At 36.8% G+C, this 23324-nt stretch overlaps 1 protein-coding gene across 7 annotated transcripts in view; it reads right to left on the reverse strand.

Annotated features, from left to right (window-relative positions):
• Positions 1 to 1256: 1256 nt before the first annotated feature.
• FAM110B (family with sequence similarity 110 member B) overlaps positions 1257 to 23324 on the reverse strand; it is a 731362-nt gene continuing 709294 nt past the window's right edge. For all 7 annotated transcript variants that reach the window (XM_044074233.1, XM_044074229.1, XM_044074232.1 and 4 more), the window contains one exon: positions 1257 to 7584. In XM_044074233.1, the coding sequence (XP_043930168.1) occupies positions 6235 to 7281 (1047 nt within the window). In that variant the 5' untranslated portion in view covers positions 7282 to 7584 and the 3' untranslated portion in view covers positions 1257 to 6234. The remainder of the gene's footprint in view (positions 7585 to 23324) is intronic.

The raw sequence follows: 23324 nt of genomic DNA on the forward strand, positions 1-23324 counted from the left end.
TTAAGGATGTACATAGGACCCTTTTTCCAAGTCCCATGCTTGGTGCCTTCAAAGACTGTTATGGCAACATAAAACAGAAGTATTTCTCCCTGTTAGTAAATGGTAGACTGATTTGTTGCCACTTAGATCATGAGGTCTTTAGTCCTTATCTCTGTGCCATATGATCCCTTTGACAGACTTGCTAAACATAAAACAGGAGACCTATTCCACAATATAAGTCAGTATCAAGATCTGAACTGTGAGAGTGGCATAAGGGAACTTAGGGGCACAAGGGCTAGCTATGGTCTCCTATGGTGGCACATGATGTAACAGTACATGTCAGAATGCCATGTGCATGAATACCCTAGGCTTGAAAGCATCCCAGACTTGAAATCTTTTGAAAGAAAAAAGGCTGAACTAAAATGGGAAGAAAGTATGAATTTAAATGTGTCTTTATTCAGAACAGAACATGTCTATGCAATCAATCTTAAGGCATTAGGTAGCTAAATAAATCCAGTTCAGATTTGCTTTCCACATGGCTCAGGTTGGTAAGGAAGGAAATGTCATGTCACTCCAACATCTCTTCATGTTGTCAGGCAAATACAAATTAATCCTCATGATTGCTTTGTTTACTCTGCATTTCCCTAATCCAGAATGAGGTATTATGAAGTTTAGTTAAAGGTTCTGTTTGCAAAATGCCATATTTAGGATCTCTCTCATTACAACTAAGTAACACAGTTCATGAATACTGAAAAAAGCAAAATAAAGAGATATAAAGGCAAGTTCTTACCTGATAAAGTAAGAACAACCACTACCCAATGGGCACAGAAATGTACTTTGTGGTTCAATGATTAAGGATTTCTAAAAAAAAACTGAGAATGGTTCACTGCAAGCTGAAGATGTAGCCCTAGTGATTACTAAATTACTGCATATGCACGTTGACACAATTGGGTGCAGATGACTGTATATCTATTCATTTATCAAGCTAAGAAGTGAAAAGCTTATAATTTCTTCCAGATAAATCTTCAAGTTGGGTTTGCAAATGAGGATATGAGATATGAATGAAAAAATTCAGAGAAAAAAAGGCAGTTTCTGAAGACACGACATCTTGAAATTATAATCTTGGAATAAAAGTACTTTGGGAACACAGTTCCAAACGTGTGTCAAATACACACTAATTCATGCAAATCTAATGGTTTATGTACCTATTAAACTTTGTTTTGACACTAGAAAATAGTAACTAATACAAAAGACACAAATTCACAAAACAATGCAAATAAAACAAAAGCTGCTTCAAGAGCTATTTATTTGTGTAACAGACTTTGAAGATTTGGTAACAACTGAAGTATATACAATTGCTTACAGCATTTATACAATAAAAAACTAGTTTCCTATTAGCTGATGAAAGGTAAGGCAGTGCTGCAATATATTCCAAGCATGAATAAAACATACAATACAATGAGGCCAGCCATTGCACTTTCAATGCTCCATTAAAGCCTCCACTGTTCTCGGCTATAATGGAAGCTGATTAAACCATTAGGAAGACGGATTGTCAACAGTTGGAGATATGTACCATGTTGCTGTGCGACAGTTACTAGCTTCATGACGACAGCTATCTGTTCTGATTCTACATTGTTCTATGGCTGCAACAAACTCCACAACCTAAGATGCAACATAAGCAGGACAATATAGCTACAGCATCTCTGATAATTTAACTAATGACTTATGAATACATACTTTATAATGATATGGCTCTGCATTTCCATTTTTGCTGGCAAAAATGACTTGACACATCTATGAAAGGTTGTTACAGGACTAAAGACACATCAGTTCACTGACCAGTAAAGGCAATTCAGTATTACATATAGAATTTACATTTTTTGTGACAAAATGATTAAGAACAGGCTTGTCCAACATTGCTGCTTGCAAGACAGAAACTGACCTGCCAGAGGGTTCTCCATAACCCACTGAGCTCTGCCAAGCTGGAGAGTAACTTTTGTGCCTTTGTCTCAGAACTAGGTATTATAAGACACAGCATCTCAAAATTCCCAATACCAAGAAGAAAACACAAATGATATTGTAGAAGCCTAGAAGGCAATTAGTACAGGCAGTGAGTTAAAACTCAGTGAAGACTTTAGGTTCTGGTGCTGGGACTTGTAAATTAAAGAGAACACTATGATTGGGTTGCTGTAGATGCTCTTTGCATGTATTTTTTTAATTCTTAACAGTTTACTAGACATCATCTGTGGACAGTGGTAAGAGTATACACTGCCACCTGCAGCATTTTTATTCATGTTTTTTAAGTGTATTATGGTGTTTATTGTAGTGGTTGTGGCAATTGTAGCAGCAAGCTGAATGAAATTAATGTGGCCATTACTTTTGAGCTTCCTCATGATTAGACATGAGAGGTAATCACCAGAAGTATCTGTTTGGGGGGCAGTCTGTGAGTGATGAAGGGATGAGGGGCACTCTGTCGGTAAAAGCACAGGACAGTTACAAGTGCTTACATAACAAAACTGAGTTGAAACATTACTGTGGCAATTTTTTTTTCTTTCATAAAAGCTTAGATCAGCGAGGTACACAAAAGAAGGCTATCCTGTTAGAGAGTACAGAGAAGGGTTGCACGTGAAAGAACAGAACAATTACATGCTAACTGTTAAATGATTCTTGATATAGTGACATGGCTTGTCAGGGGGGGGGGCAGTATATGTGGTCATTATTTATTTTACTTCTTCACAGTCAAACCTCAGAAATATAGAAGGTGGACAGGTTTTTGGTTATGGTTGAGGAAGCATATTATCTGTGATAACACAGGACATTTACACACCGGTACTGAATGATCATTGATATGGCCTGGAGGCAGTGTATGTGTCTGAGAGTAACAAGTTAAAATACCTTTATGTAGTCATTATGTCTTTTATTTTTCCTAATGAAATAGCATTTGCTAGCTTGTGTCTTATAATTTCACAGCCTCCACTGTGCAAAAGTCTTTAGAGTCATTTTACAAAAGACATACGCATTTTCACTTTTTCACACAGTGTGGGAATATGTTATTCATCAATTAAAATATATATTTTGTATATATAACATAAGAACTAAACCAGTATTTCTTTGTCCCAGAAACTGATGTTTTCCAGCATATGAAATGTTATTACTGAAAGAAAATCATAAAGGGAAAACGATTGGATATTCAGAAATAAATATGCATCTGTGTGTTTTATTACCTCTGCACCTAAAAGCACAATATAACTATGATTAGCAGACCTCAAACTATTTCAGAGACAGAGCCCAGTATGGAAAGTCTCTTCCAAAAGCCTTGCATGGCCATTCGAATGTGTGTATACTCTTGTGTCCACTATGTCTAAATTTACAACATCTGCTTAGGATTGAAAAATGCAGTCTATATCCAGAATATGTCTATCTTAAGTGTGGTTAGATTAGAAGTGCAAAATACATAATTATTTCAGCAGGCAGGGTGACATTTATTTTACTGCACATAGAGTGAGGCCTGACAAATACAGTGTGTTGCATATGCTGCCATGTAGCCTGACAAATGCAGTGTGTTGCATATGCTGCCATGTAACCCACAATCAGGATGCAATGAAATCCCTAGGAGTAGTCTCTGCAGAGTTTATGCTTCAATGATTTTTTTAATCATTGTGAGCCCTAGAAACCCAAAAATAGAAAGTTTTTTTTTTGTTTTCACACCCCCCAGGAAATCAAGCAATAATAAATCCAGTCCTCTGTGCAAGAATGTTGGACAAGCCCAATTTAAACATTCATCCTTAAAAGGACACTCTAAAACTAACTAGATTTTATCAGATTACACTTAAAAGTGCACATTTTATATTTTCCCATCAACTGCAGCTGAAAATATGTTTCCTGTCTGTTTATTAATACATACCATTATTTCACAATTTCTACCTTCTCTTCCATATTTCAAGATGCAGGATATAGCTAAAGTATAATCTTTGCCAAACTTTCACTTAACCCCCCCTTGGCTCAATGGCACTACATTTTTTTCAATATTTAAAAATGTCAAATTAATATTCAACCACTCATAAAAACGTCAACCATTTAAACCAAATGAGTTTATAAAGTCTTTCTTTTAACAAATGTTTAACAGATAGTTATGTGGGGACACCAATATGGTGGGTAGAAATTGTATCAGATTTAACATTGTAAAAAGTGTAGGTGATGCACTGCTAAACAAGTGTTTTCCCATGTTTTATTTAAAGAGAAAATCCATGCCAAACCCGGCTTAGAATTATGTGAAATTAGTTTATTATGACTAATAAGGCATCCACAGGGAATATGATAACAATGTTTTTCTTACTTTTTCACCAAAACTCCTGTACACAAGTAGTAATATAACAGTTTATGCCTTCTACTGTCAAGGTGCTTGGTAAATTAACAAAACAGTTAAGCACTGGACAGACAACAGCCTTTAAATGAGAGACAGACTTTCAGCTTGTACTACTTCTGAAGTATTGAGAAATTATGAGCATCCATAAAATGAACATTTAACAATAACCTTAAAGCAGTACCATACATAGAATGGTGTACAAAAATATGTGCTGTGCAAACCATACATGTGTGAACAGGAAGGTGTGTGCAGACAACATTGGGGTGCTTCCTTTGATTGCTAGGAGTTCTCATTATAAATATGTTAGCAACAACTAACTTGATACCTGTGTCTGCACTTCTTTCTCTCGCACTTTCTTAATTTTTTAATACTGCACCTCCTAACTTGTGTGATGGTGATAAACCAGAACCAGAGGCTCATGAAGTACTGGTCTAAAGGTAATTCTGCATAAGAAAAGTTCTGGTAGGAGCAAATAGCGTATTATATTGTGAACATCAATGAACATAATGTTCACAGCTTAATGAAGAACTGAAAAATAATTAATTTGATTTTACTCTAAGAAAACAGTACCTGCTACGTACAGAAGTTCTCAAATGTCACAGTTTACATGTCTTTTATAGCTATCTTTTTATTTTTAAATGAAAAAAAACTTAAAATGCTTCTACTGACCAGATTTTTGTGTTTTCCTAAATATAAATAAAAATATCACATTACTTTTTAACCAAAGCAATATCAGGATTCCAAGAGCAGACATTTCTGTTGTAAAACATCCTTCACTGAAACATATGGCCTAGATATACAACATGTCAAAAGAAGTTCAGGGAACTGCAACATAACACACAATAAACAATATCAACATAATCCACAGCTGGTGCAAGACGGACATCAAAGCCTGAGGAAAAAATATTACTGCTAAACAAATAGACACATTAGGAATATACACATAAAACACACTGCACAACACATATTTTAAAGTTAGTACTCCTTTACGGTGGAAGAAATGACCTTGTCCTTAAAGATATGATCAAAAAAGCTGAAATATGCCATAGATAGAGTCCTTTATTACTGTAACAAAATCTCATTAAAAAAAAAAAAAAACAATAAATGCTGCAAGCTTAACTTTCATTGAAAATCTTACTTGGCCTTAAAAAGTCCGATCAGAGATGCTTTGCTTTGATTTGTTGCAAATCAGCTGACAAATGCCAGTGACTGCTGTCCCAGCTCAAACATATGTCACAGTTTCCGAATACTGTCAAGTGATGGCTCCCTGCAAAGGCATTATACTACTTTCAGTTTGAAAATACACAGAGACCCTGCTAACATACTAAAAACTTACACTTCAGATGTGTAAAGGCTTCATTGCAAACAGACTGCATTTAAAGTCTTCATCCAAGGAACTGAATTAACCTTTCCCCAGAACACTTAATATGTCCAGGAACTAGAGTGAAATTGTGAATTCTAGGAAACCCCACCACTCAGTGATAAAACCTTTTCTCTCTGCCCTAGCAGAAAGGTGATAAAAAAAGCATAACATAATTGTTAATGAAGTCTAAAAATGGACACAGAGTTACATTCATCTTTGTTCTTAAGTGCCAAGCTTTCAGCTACTACAAACAAAAAGAATAGGAAAATGCATAAAAAACATTGTCTGACAGCAATGAAGTATTAAATACCTTTGGTCTTTACTTTTACATCAGAAGTATAAGCTTAAGCAGGCTGATTGACTGTAATTCAAGTTAGAGACCAAGTCAGATTACATGTTGACAAGCATGCAGCTGAGGGACAAAATTGCACAAGTGAAGCAAAGCAAACTGAGAAGCACACAAAACTTCAAGAGGATTTCAAAACCCTTTGCAGCTCAAGGTTTAGAAACAGAATACTGTCTTTCCTTAAACATGTGATACTTTCTGTGACTCTCTCGCCTGTTTGATGCTGTAAAGCCATTTGATAATTCTAGCATTCCTTTCAATTGCGGAGATCCCGTATGGTACCCGGTCACTAGCACTTTCATCATTTCTTAAGTCACTGTTGCTATCCTGAGATTGTTCACAATCTGAACTAATCATACTTGCACTGCGAAAGTTGAGAGAAATTATATCAGAACTGGCTTTGGAGAAACTTTCCATCCCAAGATTTTCCAACTCTTCAGGATCTAGTCCACAATAATTGAAGAAACGCTCAACATCTGCATCTACTCGAAAGTATCTGTCACTCAGGTCAGACTTAGACCTTTGCAGTGATGGTCGACGAATAACTCCACTACCTGACTCTACTGTGTCATTATCAGGTGTTCTGAGGGTAGTACAAGCAGAAAAGTTGGGTTTTGGTGGAATAGGCGGACCTGATCTATGAAAGTAGTGTTCACTTGATTGTTCATCCAATGCCTTCTTGTTGTCATTCAAATTGCCTCCCTGGGGGCTGCTGCTACCCTGGCTAGAGTACACCTTCAAAGATTCTGCAAATGAGTGGCGGTTAAGTTCTGTTGAGTCAGACCTGTGTGGGGGCCAGTTCTGTGCAATGTGCTTGTTGCCCGAGACTGAAGAAGAGCCCTCTGAACTATTAAGAATATTTATTAGCATTTCAAGTTTTAAAGTTTCTCTTTTTACACTACCATCACTTTTTGTGTTGTTATTAAACACCTTCAAGGCAGGACTAGCTAACTGTCGTTTAGTTGTGGGACACACAGGTGGCTTTGCTAGGACTGCTGGCTTCACAGGCTCTTGTTTGGCATTTATTACTTCTTGGCTCTTAACATATTTTGCTTTATCAGCTTCTAACCTCTCCACAGCACTCAGCCTTTTAGGGTTAGGTTCTGCCTGCCGTCGAAAATAATCAGGTCCTTTGTTCAAAATACGAAGAGGAACAGCTGAAGTAAATGCAACTGCAGGGCTGGCAGACTTAGCCATGCTATCTGTCTGTAATGTTTCTGTAGGCATGTTTGATGGCCCTTCTTCGGCAGCCGTTTTGGGTTCTAATCTGGGCTTTCCCAAACGAACTGTGCAGAAACATATACATTAAGCACAAACAGTGAGAGATGAATCTTAAGCATGGAGTGCTAACAGCAGGGCCTAATCTTACAGCTCATTAAATGGCACTGTGTTTCTTTTTTCTAGGCAGCCTTTGTACAAGGAGCCACCCGACACAAGCTCGAATTAATCTGCACTGCTGATTTCTTTTAACAGAATGAAGGATGTGGGTGGGAGTCTTCCTCTTCTCTGTGCTCAGCTGCAGTAAGTGATCTGAAACACAAAATAACCAACCCTGTGTCAGTATCAGCATGTGACATCACAGCTATAGCAACAGAGAATTCTTGAACACTTGGCAGTTACTGGCTAAGCTGCTGCTGTTGGCAACTTTAGCAGAAACAGTGACTAGCACAGTCTATATATTTCATCTCACCTGAACTGCTGACTGGCATTCTCAGATTAATTACTGCAGCTATTACACTCAGTTCATAAATGCAAGGCAGCAACAATTGCACATTCTATTTACAAAACAGTGTATCACATTTATTTTGAAAACATATCCAAACTGCTGTTACACTGCTGAATTATCCACAGAAGACAAAATTAATCTACTGGCATTGTCCCTGGCTGTACTGGTCTTATTTGTGCTTTGCTGTTAGAAACTGCACTATAAACTTTTAATGCAGATATGGGGAAAAAATAAATAAATAAATAAATGGGACCAAATGAAATACATCTTTTTTGTACCTCCATTCTTTTATGTAGTTAGCATTATAAAGTTTTCATCAAATTTGAAAAAAAATTCAACTATCAGTACCATGGATAGCACTTGAACCGTAGTCCTCTGAGTTATAAGAAGCTTAAAATGAATGGACAAGAAGACAACATATAAACAATCACTCAGCAGTCAGAGGTAAGAGGCTAAAGAAACACTACTGCCCAGAGCTAATATTGTTGACGGTGAATGGTGTGACATTGGCTTTGGGGAGGGTTGCATGAGGCCACAGACTAGGGGTAGATATATAATGACATCTTTTTCATTTAGATAAATATATACAACTTTTGCTGTTGGAAACTTAGAGTACACTGAATTGTAAGCCAATAGTAGATGGGCCATATACAACATATCCTAGCAGTGGCAATCCCGACCTCTCCTAAGTTAGTGTTTAACTAAAGAGAAGTTGCCTGTGTATCCTAAATTACAGAACAGTCCACAGGAATCGTTCAGGTTTGTATGAGATCCTACAAAACACTTTCTAAAACAGAATATCTACTTTAGAGTATAAACTGGAACACAGAAACAATTCTTACATAAAATATTATAAAAAAAAGGTCCCCATTTGAAGATGGAGTGTAAAGCAAGTAGTCTGCTGTACAAGGGAGAAAACAAACTTTGATTTACCGCTATGAGCAGTACTCTTGGAGCTGTAATATCTTATCATTCTATTACCAGATTACACAAAATAAATAAGTGGTACCAGCACCAAAAGAACTGCAAACATTAGTTGGCATGGTGGAGAGATATAAGGAGTTCTCTGAAGCATAAATGACCAACTCCACCTGCCTACACAAAGCAATGCCATTAATCAACCCCCTACTATTGTAAAGCCTGGACAGAGTTTCAAATGGCAATTGCACATCTCCCACTAGGTGATGCAGTCCATATATGCAGTTATGCCCCTGGAAGAATTGACACTCAGCATATCCCAGATGCTCCTTTTTGTGCTTACCCTAGCCTACAGAACTAAAGCTGTTTAATCATATGGAACAACAGCCCAGATGATACTCTGGGTAATCGTATGGAGCAATGATCTAGTAGATACTAAGGCACATTTATTCTCAGAGCCAAGTGAAATATAACATTAAATTGGTGTTTCACTCACTACTGAGCCTAAAAAAGAAAGCTGCAATCCACCAATTGTAATTGTGTTCGCATAGAAGTGACACATTCCATGAAGATTCAACAGGCGCAGCAGATAGATATGCTCCAGAAAACAGCACAGGTGTACTCAGTAAGTGACATTTAATACTACAAAGAATAATACACTGAATATAGTACTGACTAATCCAAAAGTTATTAGGAACAACAGCAAGCTGAGGGCACTTTCAGGTACATCAGACCACAACAGTATTTCTTCTATTCTAAGCAAGCAATAATGCCTAACAGGATGTATGTTACTCTGCAAATAATGCCTGCAGTGGAGGGTCTCAATACTCCTGGAAGAGTGTTATTTACACAGTAACATGCACCCTGGAGGGCATTAATGAGCGTATAGAATGAGCTGTCTGTATAATTGTTGTGTTTTACTTACATATTTTTTATTACTATATTATTTTTGAATATATTTTTGATGTAAAATAGTTCCTTTGCCTAATGTTTCAAACTTGCTGTAGTATATGTAAATGGTGTTGAAGGAAGTATTTTACATCCACAATATAACATTTTCAAAAATTATCCAGATATTTATTTCAGTGTTTGGTCCCATACTCCTAAAATGTGTGGTTTGTTGCCAATCACTAGGGACTGAAGTCATTAAATAATGATTTACATTTCAGTTTCAGACTTTAGTTCCTTCAGAAAATGCATGCTAACACAAATCCTGTTATTCAAGCAACTTTGCAATTTAATAAGATCAGTATTTAAAATCTGTTCCTATTTTGAGCCTTTCTTTCCCCTTTGTTTTTGACTTTATCAAGATATCTTGAACAAAGAGGCCAAGAGGTAAACAAACCTCTTAACTGCTGCTGTCACTGCTTGATCGGTCTCACACACACACACACACACACACACACACACACACACACACACACACACACACACACACACACACACACACACACAAAATGTACTTGCACTTCAGAAAATACATGCTAACACAAATTTTGTTATTTGAGCAAATTTGTAATTTAATAAGAGCAATATTTAAAATCTGTCCTGTTTTTAGAGCCTTTTTTCCCTCTTTATTTTAGGCTTTATCCGGATTTCTTGAGCTAAGAGGTCACATACAAACCTTTTAACTGCTGCTGCCACTGGTCGGTCAATCGCTTTCACACCTTTTCTCTCTCTCTCTCACACACACACACACACACACACACACACACACACACACACACACACACACACACACACATGTACTTGTCAAATACTTTTCCTCCTTTGTTTCGTTTTTATGTTTCTTTTAATTTTACACTCACTAAAAAATACATGTACTACTTAGTAAGCATAAAATAATGTCTCGATCGACCTCACTCTCATGTTCATGCATGCATACACTGACACACAGACAAACACATGCTCACTTTTCTATTTTTTTTTTTATTTTATTTTTTTAATTTTCTTTTTTTAAATTTTACACTCATGAAACAATAAAAGCGCTGCTTAGCAGGGGTAAAATAATGGTGGCTGCTAGCTTTCTTTCAGACTGAGCTCCATGGCAGCTTAATATGCTGCTGTGAAGCAGTGGACTTTTTTTCAGCTGGCATTGTCTGGCGATTAACACCCTGATGGAGAACATTCATTCTCTAATCAAGGTGCTGATGTACAGGTTGACCATTCTCTAAATGACTAGAATTATTATCCAAAGAATAATTCTTCTACTTCATTTGCATTTTACCAGAATCCTTACCAGAATATATGTAGTAAACTATCTAATATTGCTCTACTGACCTCATGTCTCATGCTGTTTAAGAAGACTGGCAGTACTTTTATATGAAAATCAAAAAATGTTATAATGATGCATGTTTTGCAAGTGTCAGATTTAAACCAGAATAAACAGAATGTACCATGGTGGACTACATCACTGGAAAAAAAAAAACATCATAGTCATATATGTCAAACACTTCCTTCAACAAGAAGTCATGAAGGGTATCAAATACTAATTCAATGCTTAGGAATCAATTATGGAGAGGAAGGTCTACAAAGTAAGTAATACAAGTAATAATAAGAAAGCATTTTATAAATATGACACAATAAATACAGCTTTACATAACAAGGATTAAGTAACCAATGACAGGCAAGTGACATTTGAAATCTTTGCTCGGATATTTTCTAAATATAGTTATAAAAGGAGCAGAACTTAAGTAATGTTTATTGATACTCAGCTGTATGACTGCCCTTACATGCTAAGGAATTGATTAGTGAAGTGCTATAAAAAAGCTGGGTAGATATAGCTGCAGGGCCAGTCAACTTTTATTTTTATTTATCCTTTGTTGATTGGGTTAGCCCAATTAGGTTAGACATTTCTTTTTAAGTTAGACCAGATGTGCTGTTTTTACAACTAGGGAAAATTTGGCCAGTTGGCCAGGGCATGAGGGAATTTCCTCTGCTCATCATGCGAGCGATCATATGGGGACATAATTCAGTGTGGTGCTTCCTATTTTCAGTTCCGAGTGCAAAGGCTGCTCAGAGAGGCAGGAAGCATGGATGAGAAGGAAAGTGTGGTAGTTGCTATGGAGAAGGAAAATGCTGTTAATCGAACAGCTTTTGAAGCTAACATGATGGAGAAGGAGTTGAAGAGGCCAGGAAGGAGGAGAACGGCAGCGATAATGTAAACAAGGTGAAAGTAGGGGAAATACAGGCAGAGGATGGTACAATGCTGGATTCCGAGCATATTTTTCAGCAAAATGCATTTGCAACAGATATTCTACAACAGAATTTGTTATTACAACCCCCCCAATTGGGAAGGTTGTGGGATGCCCACTTAAAATAATCATTAGATCAAAGTGAGCTGGAAACTGAAAAGGCAGCATCCTGGGGAGAGATAATGGAAAGAATTCAAGAGAATGAAAATACACAAGAAAAAGAAAGAAGAAAAGAGATCGTACACACAGACAATGAGACAGTGGGAAAGAAAAGAAGGAAAAAGGTAGAAATTAGAAGAAAAGAGAAGTAAAAGGATACATTCTGTGACATTTTCTTTGAAGAGGCTCAACATATGGAAAAATATATAGAGCAGTATAATAAAAGAAAATAAATTAATCCATGGAACTCCTATGTAATACAGGCTTTTAATGCAGTAGCCAAAAAGAAAGTGTGCAATTTAGAAATGAAATTGAAACAGATGATTTGAAAGAGTATTTAAAGACTATATGTAGAGACATTTTGCATGTCACAAAAATATATGATAATAGAGGCTTATGGAGTAGAAGGTGTGAATGTGGTGTAATATTGAAAATGCAAGATGAAAAAAATTGTGCATTTACCTAATATAATTAACACTGAAGGAAACAAAGGTATGATGAGATATTGGGGACAGCCTAAGACATTTTTTATGTGGTAAGGATGATCATTTAATTAACAACTGTGATAAAAGAAATTTTTTTTATGTGGAAAAATGGGACACAAAGCAAGGAAATGTGAACAAAAGTAGGTAAAATGTGAAAAGATAGGTCATTCTTGGATGGATTGTACAGAACTAGAAAAACATACTCAAGAAATGACATTAGTACAGGAGCAAGAGAAGGAAGAAATTGTATCAGACACTATAGAGGAAAAACAAAACGAACAAGTAAATGAAGTTGAAGTAAAAATGGATGTGGAAGAGAGTATGGATGAAATAAAAGATAAGAAAGGAAATGAAGGAGAAATAAGTATTTCAAGTGATGAAGGAGAAAGTGAATGGATAAAAGCAAGAAACAAAATAGGTTCCATAGGTAAAAGAGTGAAAGATGGGGAACATAAGTTCAAAAATCTAACTATAGGGGAAAACAAAAAGGAAAAGGTTGGAAATAAAAGGCATTCATTATAGGGAGAATCTTAGCCATTAACATCAACAGCATGAAGAATATTCACCATAGGTTAGGAGTATTAGGATGGTGTATGACATTAGATATGGTATCATAGCACTTATAGACATTAGAATAACAATAGCTGAAGAAAGAGAACAAATAAATGGCTTATGGGATGGCAAATTAATTTGGAATTTAGGTAATGAAAAATGCTCTGGTATAGTCATCCTGTGTAAAGAATAGATATATATTTTAGATTATACAATGGTACTCACTGGAAGAATAGTAATACTAGACATATGTTATAAAAATCAAGTTTACCGAGAAATTACACTTTATGCATATACCTTACAGAAACAAAGAGAAATCATGTTTAGAAAAATAATGGATCATTGTAAATTTAAACATGCAAGTAATCATAATGGGGGACTTTAATTGTGATTTAAGACACAGATGTAAAGAAGGAACAGATGCTGAAGTAATTCTAAGTATGATTAAATATAACAACATTTACTTATGGGAAAATAAGAACTGGACTTACAAAAGAAGCAATTTAAGAAACAAAATTGATTATTTTATAGTTTCAGACAGCTTGATTCTACTACATCAAGGGTGTAAAATCACAGGATTTTCATTTAGCCATATAGAGATACAAGAAAAAATGAATTATATAAAGATAGGCAAAGGAATAAAAAGAAGTAATGAGTCAGGACATAATACTATAATTATGGAAAGATCACATAAGTATGAGGTAATATTATTAAGACTGGACAAGTTGGTGGATCAATTTGAAAGAGAAATATACAAAAGAGGTATTAAAATGGCAAAAACTGAAAAGACTACAGGATTTTGATGCATATAAGGAAATTAGTAACTGAATATTCAAAAATATAGCAAGTTATAGTGAAAGGTTTATAGAAAAAGAAAGTTGTATGAAATGAATCAAGAAAAAATAAAAGAAGATTGTTTAAACAAATATACTTTTTTCATGGAAAGAAAGAAGTAGCACCATACTTAAATAAAATGGTTAAAACAAATACAAGAATAATGAGACAATTAAAAGATAGAAAAGGCAGCATAGTAAATACACAGGAAGACATTATGAAAACAAAAATAATATATAGTAGAGATATTCTCAATAAGCAACATTACATTAAAAGATAGTTGGGAATTAAGCAGGTTAACTGAAGAAGACAATAAAGGGATGGAGGAAAAGATTACAATAATAGAATTAGAAAACATACTTAAGACAGTAAATGTAGAATCAGATACAGGGATAAATGGACTTGAATACTTAATGTACAAAAACATACAAGAAAGGCAAAAAGAATATTTCTTACAAGTAATGAATGAATGGTTGGAAAAAAGGTATAAATGATAAAAAGATATGCTTAGGGCTAATGAAATTCATATGGAAAAAGGGAGAAAATAGAGAGCATTAGTACTAAATAATATAGATGATAAGATTTTCATGAAAATAATAGATGTTGATGAAAGGGATGAAATGCATTGGACTACTATAAATGTAAAAAATACTAATAATATTGTTTTTTGCTTTTTTTAATAGCATCTGCTGCTTGCAAGATATTTACATTTGTTTGCCTTATGTTTTCAAATTTGATTCTTTGGGGGAGAAACATTCCATAGGCCAAAAGTGTTACTGGGTTACAAATACTGTATTATATTGTGTTATGTCGAGCATTGGCTTAAAAGTGTTAGCTCCCATTAATACAAAGGTAATAATTTAAACCTAATCCAAAGTAACTAAGTAGTCAAAGTTTTGTACAAGAGTATGTTCTGCATAGAATAATTTCCCCTTTTAACTGAAGTTAGTTAGCCTAACAGCCTTTTAATCTGTGCTTGATGTATTTTTAGCTATAAGGTATATTTGCTTATTTGTATGGAATCCAGACTCATCAATAACCTCTTCTGAGGTTCTAAGTTTAGTCAATACATACATTGCAGCTCTATAGCAGAATTAGTGGCAAATAAGTAACAAACTTTCATATAGCCAACAATGTGCAATACTGAACCTAACAAGCAGTTTCAGAAATTACGTTGAAGATTCTGTTCCCAATATACACCACATTTGCAAAGTATTTATCCACTAGTGAGATCATCAACTTAGCAGTGATGGATAAGTGGGCTGAAAAGTCAACTTCAGTTGATGGTGGTCACTTCATGAGGAATTCACCTTTCCCAGAGATGTACCAAAGTTTAAGCTAATTATGTAAGTTAAGGAAGGGCTGCAGCAGCAAAACTTCCTGCATGGAAGGTTAAGGTGTGCCACCCCTAAAAAATGGAGAAATTAAATTCTGCTGCATTAATATTTACTTTTCAGAAATCAGTGATTTGTTAGGTTGTGACACACAACCAAACCATTAATGCCGATGATATACCCTGGCAACACAATATAGAAATGGTTCTGTTCTCTTATCGCAACAGAAACACCAGTACTCACTAGTAATGTTACCGCTCAGCTGAAATTTATACTCCAGGCTCGTCTTGGTGAAACATGATATGCACGATAAAGTACAGAACATGCAGTTTCAATGTATGTATATAAATATAAATCTATATCGATATATATATATATATATATATATATATATATATATATATAGAGAGAGAGAGAGAGAGAAAGAGAGAGAGAGAGGCCTTTGAGAAGCTTTGCTCTAGGATAGCAAATGTTAACTTTAAACTACAACACAGATATATGTGAAATGCACCAAACAGTCTCTAGAACTGCACCTCTATTGTATATCCTTGATATGGAAAATAATAATGGAAGACAACATTCAGGTCAGTTAAAAAGTGGTCTAGAACCTGCTACTAGACAACAGCATGTTGATGAACCATCTGAAAAAAGACAATACCATGGACATGATGAGCCACCACACAACACGCAACAGCAGAATGCGAAAACCAAAGCTTTACCCAAAGTAGCTACCATTGCAGTACTATCTTCAGGATGTGTTGTTACCTTTGTATGCCAGATTTAAGCGACAGTATGTGGTCAGATTATGTTAATAAGAATGCATCAAGCTAAAAATGCCACCTGTATGTTCCAGGTTATTTCTCTATCTCTCTCTACTCTGTTGGAAACTTTATCTTGTCAATAGCAGCTTTTAAGACTACACGCACACGTGCACACATGCACACACACACACACATACACACACACACACACACACACACACACACACACACACACACACACACACACACACACACACGCATGCGCACACACACACACACACACACACACACACACACACACACACACACACATGCGCCACACACACACACACACACACACACACACACACACACACACACACACACACACACACACATATATGGATTACCTTCCTGTGTGCATTTTGCACAAGGGCAAGCAGCAGTTGTCCAAAAGGACATTTGCAAAGTTTGCAAATGCTGAATGAAAAAGGTTCAAATGTGCAATGAGCGAATGCACAGTGACATTTGCTCATTGCAGATTCGGCATTTTGGGGCAGATTGCACTATAGTGGGGATTGGAAAATGGTCCCTTTCCCCACTGTAGTGCGATCTCGGAGTTACAATATTAAAGAAGGGAAGTAGGGGGCACAGCCCCCCACATGCGGGGGTGCAGGGGTGCTTGCCCCCCTACTTTACACTTCATTACATTTTCTTTTCGACATTTATGTTCGAAAATCAGCTAATCTGATTTTCGATTTGCTGATTTTTGAACATTGGAAACTGTCACAATTTTGATTTTCATTGTTATGATTCACTCATATGAGCAATCGCACTAGTGTGTTTCGGTGTTGCAAAGGTAAACCTATATCTATCTATCTATATATATATATATATATATATATATATATATATATATATATATATATATATACAAGAGCTTGTCCACACACTTGGGGAGAAATGGGCAAAGGCTGCCAGCCTAGTCAAATAGAATTTGATACATAATTCTATCAACTGTATAAACAAATGTAAAATACAGGCTTGTGTTTTTAAATGTAAGAAAACACTGTAAAATGTGAACATCAAGATTGTTGCAACATTGCCATCTGCTGTAAGGAAAGCCAAGCCAAGTATTTCAAATGTGTCTTTTTAAGTTGAAAAGATCTTATGAATCCCTTTAATGTTTTACAAGTCGGTTCCAGTATGTCTGGATGAAGGTTTCATGCCCATTGTTTTAAGGCTAAAGTTTATGACCAGAATTTAGATGTGGAAGGTGCTTTATTGCTCTAGTTTCTGCTGGAATGTATATGTGAAATGCCTTATATTGTTGTAATTTTCTGAGTAGGTGTTAGATTGCTAAATAATGCAGTTTGTGGCATGAGAACTCAGACCATGTGTTAAGATGATGCAATATGAATACTGTGAAAACCTAAGTGTCAAAAATTATGTAATTTGGGAAGGGCCTTTATTGACATGTTTGTTAGTAATGTTTAAATACTATTTCTCACAAGAGACTGCAAGCATTTTGATTTTGATATCCAGCTTAACAACACTCTGCCTTCTGCTCACATAGTTAAAGCTAGTAAAGATTAATTAGATATTTTTCTTTGAAATCAGACCTGTCCTACTATATTATGTTTCTGTGTGATCTCTGAACTCTTTGATATCTCTGTGGTGTAGTAGTTTTGTCTTGTGTTTTAATTATTTATTACTACATATTTTTAAAACCTTCTACCTGTGACTGATTTGTGTAGAGATAAGCTCTAGAGTACATTGCATATTTATAGAGGTTATTGTAATAGGCCACTCTAATGTAAGCCTTGACTGTTAGTCATACTACCATTGGATAATAATATTGCACAGTAATAATTGGACACCCTTTTAAGGGCCTTTTAGTAGCTATTATTAGTTGGGTGGTGGCAGTAATTACCCAGGTATAGTCTGGGTAAAGGGGCACAGCTGGAGAATCTGTGTCAGCCTTTTCCAGGAGTGTCTGTGAAGTAGTATAGATACTTATCTCAAAGTGTGTGTATTTTGTGTCAGCTACTTGGGCAGGGACATGAAGCACTGGTTGGACAGAGAGGGTATTGGAGGCTTTAGCTTGCCCAGCTAGGCTGAGACCTGGACCCTATAGGTGTGCCAGTGGGGAGTCTTATTGGGGACCTGGTGAGCAAGGGAGCAACTAGGCCCAGACTGACTGTGATCTCTGTGTGCACTTAAGGGAAATTGCACTTTACTGTGTGTATTAGTTATCCTTTTCTCTTCTATGAGATGACCTCCCTGGTGTTAGTGGTGAGGGTTGAGGCTCCTTGATTGCTGGGCCAGGGCACGGTCATCGCAACCTGCCATAAACAAACTCTACAACAGAAGGAGGAAACTGATGCGGAATAAGGTGAAGTCCCAAGACTGGAAAAACTCCCTTATCAGCCTCAACAAAAAGTTGAGATCCATCATCAAATCCTCTAAAGCTAGTTATGAAAACAGAATTGCAGCAAATAGTAAAGACAACCACAAGACCTTCTATAGTTATGTAAAGAATCTCCATGGTAATACCCAGATTTGCTCTGAGCTACTGCACAATGGTACCTCTTATACCAACCAACAGATACTGCCAGTATACCAGCCAATAGATTCAGTGCCAACTTTACCCCTCCCCCCCAAAGGACCAATCACAATACTAGTAGATTGCCAGGCACCCAGTATTACTGCTGCAAAGGTTAAAACAGCACTGTCCAAGCCCAAGAATACAGTTTCTATGGGACCTGACAATATCCCTGGTTGTGTTCTGCATGAACTACAAAGTGAACTGGCACCTCACCTGTCTGCCCTGTTCAATCACAGCCTCACCTCAGGCTTTGTCCCTACTGAATGACGCACTGCTACAATCACCCCTCTCCACAAATGAGGAGTGACTACTGACCCTGGGTACTATCACCCCATTAGCCTGATGAGTCTAATATGCAAAGCTATGGAACGCATCATCATGGACCTAATAAATAAGGACATAGTGAATCTCCAAACTCTGGATCCCACACAGTTTGGTTTTGTAAAGGGTAGATCATGCCTACTCAACTTGGTCAACTTCTTTGAGTCAGTCACCAGAGGTGTGGATGAAGGCAAGGTGGTTCATACAGCCTACCTTGACCTGGCCAAGGCTTTTGCTACCATTCCCCACTCAGGAATCATAGAAAAAGTCACTAAGCTTGGCATCAACCCCTATATCACTAGGTGGGTTGCAAACTGGCTCACAGACAGAACCCACAGTGTGAAAGTAGCTGACTCGATTTCAGACTGCCGACTAGTCACACGTAGAGTCCCACAGGCTTCGGTCCTGGGTCCTCTCCTGCTTGGTATCTACTTCTGTGAAGTCCAGACCAACACGAAGGGACTCTGGCTGACAATGTTCGTAGATGATTACAAGTTGGGAGCTATTATTAACCCCCCAAGTGATGTTGTCATCCTACAGAATAGCCTCACTGAGACCAACGACTGGTGTCACAACCAAAGCCTTAAGCTCAATGCCAAAAAATATGTCATCATCCCCTTTTGGGAAAAACCCAGTTCCCATGAATTACCACATTGATGGTAGTCCACTGAACACAGAAGATGTTATAAGGGACAGGTTGACAGCAACCTCTCTTTTGATCACCACATTGCCACTGTAGTCAGAAAGTCCTTCTGTGTGGCACATTTCATTACTAAGGGTTTTGCATCCAGGAAGAAAGAGGTCATTGTCTCCCTCTACTCTTCCCTCATTAGGCCAATCATCAAGTATAATGCCGCATTTGGCAAGTACCTCACTAGACACCTGCAACAACTGGAGAGACCACAAAAGTACCTCACAAAGAGGATCCTTAAAGGCCTTAAACACTTGTCCTATATGGACAGACTTAAAAAACTCCAACTATTCTCTGCATCGTATCACCTACTTAGAGGCAATCTCTGCTTGACTTACAAAGCCATGTCTGACCCAGCTCTGCTAGAAATGCTACATGTAAAGAAATCCCAATCCCTCCACACCACATGCTCCATAGACCTCAACCTCATTACCACAATTAACAGAACATGCTAGAGGGACAGGTTCATAACCCAGAGACTGCCCATGCTATGGAACAGGCTTCCCATACACGTCAAGCAGAGCAGCTCGTTGACCCTCTTCAAGAGAAATCTTGATGAGTGGATGGGAAACAGAAAATTTACCCCGGGGATAACTCCAGTGGCTCTACTCGACAGAGGCACTGGGAACTAAGGTTGGGTTGCACTATGCCAGGGTAATCCTATGGCTAGGCTTGTAAAGGCCCCAGGGCCATTAGCCTAGTACACACCTATGAACCTATGATCGATTACCAGCCAATCAAAAAACACAGCAAAGCATTTTGTGTGCGTGTGTGTGTGTGTGTATGTGTATGTGTGTGTGTGTGTGTGTGTGTGTGTGTGTGTGTGTGTGTGTGTGTGTGTGTGTGTGTGTGTGTGTGTGTGTGTGTGTGTGTGTGTGTGTTGATTACTAGACTTTATGAACCTTCAACCACAGGTATGGAAACCAAAACCTTTTGTTTTGTTTTGTATATGGATTCATCTGTGTTACTGAAGGACCATTTATCCACTGAGGAGTGCCTTTCCCTTCTTCTAAAATCAGAATATTTAAACACAAATGATCTAACAAAACTGATTCAATACACTTCATCTAACCCAGCATAATTCAAGTATAGCTGCAGACAAGTTCATTCGCTTGTTTGCAGTTTTGTTGTATACATTCATTTAAGTTATGGAACAATGTCATCTCAGAGTTGCCTTGCCAATTGGATTTATTTTCATTATGCTTATTTTCTTCTTTTTTTTAATAAAGAGCTGCTGGTATTAATTTTCTATGAGCCTGACTGACTCCTTCAAATCTGTTTTTTTTTTTTTTTGGGGGGGGGGGATTTGTAGGCTGGCTGCTTGTTTTTTTGTGTTGCAGGAGCCCACAGCAACTTTTTTGTGCAAAGCTGAATTCAATCTACACATTGTGACACATCAGTGTACTTTCTTCAGTTGCTTATGTCTTTTCATCTTCAGCAAGGTACATATATTGTACTACTGTGGTACAGTAATTGTTGCAACATATGTCCCACAGAGAGCTGCTCACAATGTAATCTTTCCATCATGCTCCTCAACTGCTCCTAATTTTGGCAGAAAAATTGCTCTGTTCCTCCAAAACTCTCCAAAAACTTGTGACTTTGGAGAAAAAAATAATTTACACTTAAAATAGACTTATTTCACTTCCCAAAATGCATGCCAATTCACATTCTCTTATTCTGCCAACTTATCCAGTTAATACTACTAATATTATTATAAAAGGGATCCCTTACTGCCCCCCAGTTCTTTCAAGATTTGTCCCTGATTCTGGAGGTAAGAGGTTGAGAGCTATGCTTCCATCAAGTTTGTGCTATATCATTTTTGTGAGTATTTCTTGTTAAATACTTGTTCAGTTTCTTCAGTTATTTAGTTTTCTTCACTTCATCATAAAGTCATCACCATCTTCATCATCATCATACAAAAATTGGGATGTACAATCTATTTTTTATTTATGAGCATTTATAATTACTCTTTTATTTGCTATTAGAAACTAGCATGTACAAGCTATTTGTGAGTGTTTTTGGTGCCTCATCTACAATTGATGGAGGTGAAATCCTTTAATCTTTAGTGGCCCAATGGGAAAAACACAGAGGAACATAGACTTGACTGTTTTCCATAGGAAATCATTGCATGATTTCTAAGTATGTGTTGGCAATGGTTCACTTCTTTTGGCAAGTTCCTTATGTATTTGAGTTGATGCAACCATAGAGATGGTATATGTGAGTTTTAGAAGGTATAGGGGGCTTGCCTCCTGCAAAAAAACAATTTTTTACTCTTCTCTGTTTAAGGCATGATTTTTCATTGTTTTTGATGCTTGCGATTGTGGAAATCAGCATTTCATACTAGAACAATTTCTGGCTCCTTTGTCTTTAAATTGATGTGTACAATCTAAGGACAATTAAAGATACAGAGAGTGTGTGTGTCCGTGTGTGTGTGTGTGTGTGTGTGTGTGTGTGTGTGTGTGTGTGTGTGTTGTGTGCATGCCTGTTCATATGTGTACGTGTATGAGTGAGAGGAAGAAAATTAGAGAGAAGGTGACACAGAAAATGACAGTGAGAAAGTGAGTCCATTCCACACATGAATATTTATCATATGGTCTGAGCTTGTGGGAGTTAAAAATATATGTCTGCAGAGTGTCACTGAGTTTGCCTCATATTTTGGTCTCTTTCATATAAAATATGTGGTTTACTGGCAAATCATTGAGGTCTGCAATGTCGATATTTAAAATCTGTCCTGTCTTTGGGGTCTTTGTCCCTGATTCTGTAGATAACAGGTTGAGAGCTGTGGCTGAGAGATTTAGAATCTGCACAGATAACCATATCATCATTGTAAAAATGAATGGGATGGATGCTGGGTATGAAGACAGAGGGCTTTTATAAATGTAGTGTAAATAAAAGTGATTCAAATTAACAGCTTTGTTAAACAGCAAGAAGCCTACTTTGTCTTGAATAAGAAAGTTCTGTTCATTTTGATGTAGAATTATCAGAATTATTCTGCCAGGTAGCTCTTTTAATAATCATGTCATTTTGGCCTGAGGTATGAAGTGCTGAAATGAAAAAGCTATTAGAAGCTAGACATTAGCAGTCTTATTTTCCAAGTAGGAAATGTCAAGGTGGGGGGGGGGGGGCAAAAATAGTCATAGCAATTAGCAGTCCAGTCTTAAACAGAAATGTTGTTTACTCAGTTGATATATACTGAGTTAAACATGGAAACAAATGCAAAAGGATAAGAAGAAAAAGAGTTGGCTATTATATTTATATATATATATATATATATATATATATATATATATATATATATATATATATATGTGTGTGTGTGTGTGTGACTATTATAGTTTTAGCAGTGTGACACAAGAGCTCTTTGAGGTTAGCGCAAAAGTCTTCATAGTACTGACTTTCTTTTTCTAAACCATAAAATTATGCAAACGTATTACAGAGAGAAAGGGGAGAGGAAGAGTGTGAGCAGTGAAAGAATTTCTGCCTGCATTCTTAGAAAAACGGGGGGGGGGTTGCAAGGGGTTCTACTGATACACTGCTGAAGGGAATGAGGGCAAATTAAGGAATAAAGCCTTATGCAGCATATAGCCATCAAATACATAAAACAGTAAATACAGCAAAGGGAAAACTGTGTTTTAATAGGCAGTATTTATTTGAAGTCTGGACAGATTTGATATGTACGAGGGTAGTGTGACAGCGGTGAGGTCTGTG

This window comes from Protopterus annectens, chromosome 6.part0 (assembly GCF_019279795.1).
Source record: "Protopterus annectens isolate FY-2018-M chromosome 6.part0, PAN1.0, whole genome shotgun sequence".
NCBI classification, from domain to species: Eukaryota; Metazoa; Chordata; order Ceratodontiformes; family Protopteridae; genus Protopterus; species Protopterus annectens.